The sequence below is a fragment of the Micropterus dolomieu genome, linkage group LG10 (genome assembly GCF_021292245.1).
Source record: "Micropterus dolomieu isolate WLL.071019.BEF.003 ecotype Adirondacks linkage group LG10, ASM2129224v1, whole genome shotgun sequence".
NCBI lineage: Eukaryota > Metazoa > Chordata > Actinopteri > Centrarchiformes > Centrarchidae > Micropterus > Micropterus dolomieu.
The window spans coordinates 19,477,837-19,481,640 of NC_060159.1; the positions used below are offsets into that span (position 1 = coordinate 19,477,837).

General features: G+C 47.2%; 1 protein-coding gene across 2 annotated transcripts in view; it reads right to left on the reverse strand.

The window, feature by feature from the left end:
• slc24a4b (solute carrier family 24 member 4b) overlaps positions 1-1,803 on the reverse strand; it is a 40,723-nt gene extending 38,920 nt beyond the window's left edge. The window contains exon 1 of one of the 2 annotated variants that reach the window (XM_046061049.1): positions 841-1,803. In XM_046061049.1, the coding sequence (XP_045917005.1) occupies positions 841-1,003 (163 nt within the window). In that variant the 5' untranslated portion in view covers positions 1,004-1,803. The remainder of the gene's footprint in view (positions 1-840) is intronic. The other variant, XM_046061048.1, reaches the window with a different exon arrangement.
• Between the last annotated feature and the right edge of the window lie 2,001 nt (positions 1,804-3,804).

Below are 3,804 nucleotides of genomic sequence, written 5' to 3' on the forward strand. Positions count from 1 at the left end.
TTCAAAAAAAACCCCCCCCCCCCCCCCCCCCCGTAGGCTAAATGATCGTCGGTGGCCTCTGCGTAAAATCAGCATCCCTCCGTGGCCATGCGGAACCTGGAAGCGTGATGATGCGCTGACTGAGGTGATCCAATGTGTGCAATGGTGTGTGAAGCCCCGGGCCAGGCGCAATGATGCCAGCATTAACCACGATCCTGAGCCTCACTTTAGTGTGGCCGACGATGCGATTGGTGGCAAAAAAAACGCAATATTTGGGAGAAAATAGCGAAACGCAAACAAACCGGAACCAAATTGTGTTTGTTCTGGGGTCGGTTACTTTATCGTTTCGTGCATGTGCGAGAGCCGTGATTATGAGCCTGCCTCAAATCAAAAACGTACCGCTGCCACGGCGCGCACACTGCGGCATATACGCTACGGACAAACAGACGCGTGTATATAGGCTACTCCAATGAGATTTTTTTTTTTTAAACTGCTGTGAACTGACAACATGTGCAGCTGACTTTTCCTACTGGGGGGCGAGGCATAGCGATTTACTGCTATTTAATGCAAACTACAGACTTAATCTAAATTGGCAGACCACCACATCAGAGGCATGGCATATGCATTTCGGACAGGAAGACGGACTGCAAGCGAATGTAACGCTTTGATTCCATGCCCTTGACATTTAAGCGTATGGTCTCCTTATGTGGTCGACCAGTGGTAGTTCTACAATTAACGGATATGCGTGTGGGTGCATGATTTCACTGCAGATTTCTGGGCCGTTCTGCTCCCGTCCTCGGCTCCCTGTGCCCCGGTGCATCTCAGCAGACCCCCCCCCCCCCAACACACACACACACTCACCTGTCTTGGTCAACACCGCCGACATGCTCCACGCCACGAACAGTACACTGCAGATAAAGCACACCTGAACGAAAAGCATCTCCCTCCTCTTGCGAACTTTGAATATCTTGGCAATTATTGTCTTTTTGGACGCGCTCACGGTGTCGGTGTCGTCCCGCTCCATGCCTCAGCAGCTCGGCCGGCGGCCACTTTTTTGCGTCCTTGAGAGCCGAAGAAACTGCCGCCCCGCTTGCCTCTTCTCACCGTTCACAGCCGGGATGTGGTCCTCATTTCAGGCCGTCCAGAGCGCAGATAGAGAGTAGTGAAGCGGACAGTTTTTCGCCCCTTCTCGTCTTCGCCGTTAAGAAGACGCCTCTCAGCTGCTGGGACTGCTGGAATGGGCAATGACACGGCGGTCAAATTCCGATTTAGGCTAGGTCTCCAAATTAATTCAACAATGCTCCTGGATTCGGATTCTGCAAGAGGACGAGTGTCGGACGGGCTCCCATTGCAACGAGTATCCTGTCCCGTGAAAAAAAGAAAATATCAGCTTCAATATCCTCTATCCGTGTAGTTTCTGTGTTTGGCATAAAATGCGTCAATGTCCGGTGATATACATGGAATCGCTCTGCTGCGCCGTATCGCAAACTCCACGCACCTGCGCCTGTTAAGTGGAACCAATCTGTGTTCATCAAGGTTAATTGTTAAATTCGGGCAGCAGTCGTGCCGCTCGCCTTGCTCGGGCGCCTCCCCCTTCACGTGAAATTCCTCCTCCGTGCAGAAACGCCGTGCTGGTGAGAGAGAACCAGCAGCTGCCCTTCCATCATGTGCCCTTCATCCCCTTCAATGAGACCGGGCCCCTTTAACTTTCCCGAGGACTACCATGTGCAAACAGCCAGTAAAAAAATACAAATCACGCTTTTCTTCTTCTGTCTCTCGACTGTCCACCTTGAAACCCTCCGGACAGCCGCTCATCAATCACACTGGAAATCTGGCACGTTGTTTGCGCGTCGCCGTGAGATCAAACGTGGTTGGATTTGTGCGATGAGGCAAGCCCTATCATGCTGCTCCAAACGAGCCCAAACACACCTACCACTGCTGTGTTACGAAACCAAATCCAATATCTTTCTGGGTCCCGAGCAGAGCCCTTTTAATAACTGGCCTACAACTCACCTGCCACCCTCATTTTGAGACCATGCTGAATAATTGAGGTAATAGATCTTCAGGCTCATGGGCCCTCAGCTCGACAAACATGAAATAATTTCTCATTGCCTAAAGGTTTTTTTGCCAAGATTATAATGGTTCATACGTTTTGCCCTTCAGAAAATTGCTTCACACAAACAGAGCCGTTGGATCTGTATAGGCTACTAGAAATGAATAATGTAATGGCCACCTTTATGTCAGTGGCAATAATAAATTAAATGTGGGTAAAATATACGATAATTATATGTCAAACAATTACCATTATAAGGAAATACATAAATTCTGATATAGCCTATATTCATTATAAGTGCCTCACTTTACCTTTATGTCTCAAGAATTTTCCACAAATGTATAGTCAGCCTAAAATGTTGAGTCCAACTGGATTTAGCTTCCACTACACCCCTAATTAGTGTTTGTTAGTTGGTGGCCCTGCAAATGTGTCACCCATGCAGGCCACTGAGGACTTTGTAGACTCCATGTGACTGGTGAAGGTCATTGCTCACCTATTATTTGGTGTTACCTGTCACCTTGAGCTGTCACTTTGTTAATGATTATTTGTTATAGGAAATAACTGGATTGTTTGAGACTTTGGTCCATATTGACATGATAACATCACGCAGTTGCTGCAGATTTGTCGGTTGCACGTCCGTGATGAGAATCTCCCGTTCTACCACATCCCAAAGGTGCTCCATTGGATTAAGATCTGGTGACTGTGGAGGCCATTGGAGTACAGTGAACTCATTGTCACAAGAAACTAGTTTGAGATGATTTGAGCTTTGTGACATGGTGCATTATCCAGCCATCAGAAGATGGGTACACTGTGGTCATAAAGGGATGGACATGGTCAGCAACAATACTCAACAATGCTCAATTGGCAAGAAGGGGCCCAAAGTGTGCCAAGAAAATATCCCTCACACCATTACAGCACTGCCACTAGCATGAACCTTTGATACAAGGCAGGATGGATCCATGCTGTCAAGGTTTGGCATGTTGTGCATTCAGAGATGGTATTCTGCATACCTTGGTTGTAACGAGTGTTTATTTGAGTTACAGTTGCCTTTCTGTCATCTCGAATCAGTCTGTCCATTCTCCTCTGACCTCTGACATCAACAAGGCATTTTCATCCACACAACTGCTGCTCATATTTCTATTTTCTCTTTTTTGGACCATTCTCTGTAAACCCTAGAGATGGTTGTGAATGAAAATCCAAGTAGATCAGCAGTTTCTGAAATACTCAGACCAGCCTGTCTGGCACAAACAACCATGCCACGTTCAAAGTCACTTAAATCCCCTTTCCTTCCCCATTCTGATGCTCGGTTTGAACTTCAGCAAGTTGTCTTGACCATGCCCAAATGCACTGACTGGAAACGGGGAAACAGCTAGCCTGGTTCTGTCCAAAGGTAGCAAAATCCACCAGCACTTCAAAAGTTTATTTTTTAATCCATCCAGAAAACCCAAGTGCAAAAAGAATTTGTGGTGTCACACTAAGACCACACTGTCTACCTCTATCTGTGCGTGACAGCTCTCTCGATGAACTGCTGCGGCTCGCACACGTGTGGTGTCAACACAGACAGCGTTGTTGCTGCCAGGCCTATCTTTTAGGGATCAATTCAGGGAAGCCACTGGACCCCTATTGTTTTTGTTATTAGGGATCCAAGCAGCAAAGCTGCTGGAACCCTATTTCTTTCTTTCTTTTTCTCCGCTAAAAGTGTTTAGGCAGCAAAAACTGCTGGACGAAAACTCACCAAAATTAGCACGTAGGTTGCAAATTCCACCCACTAC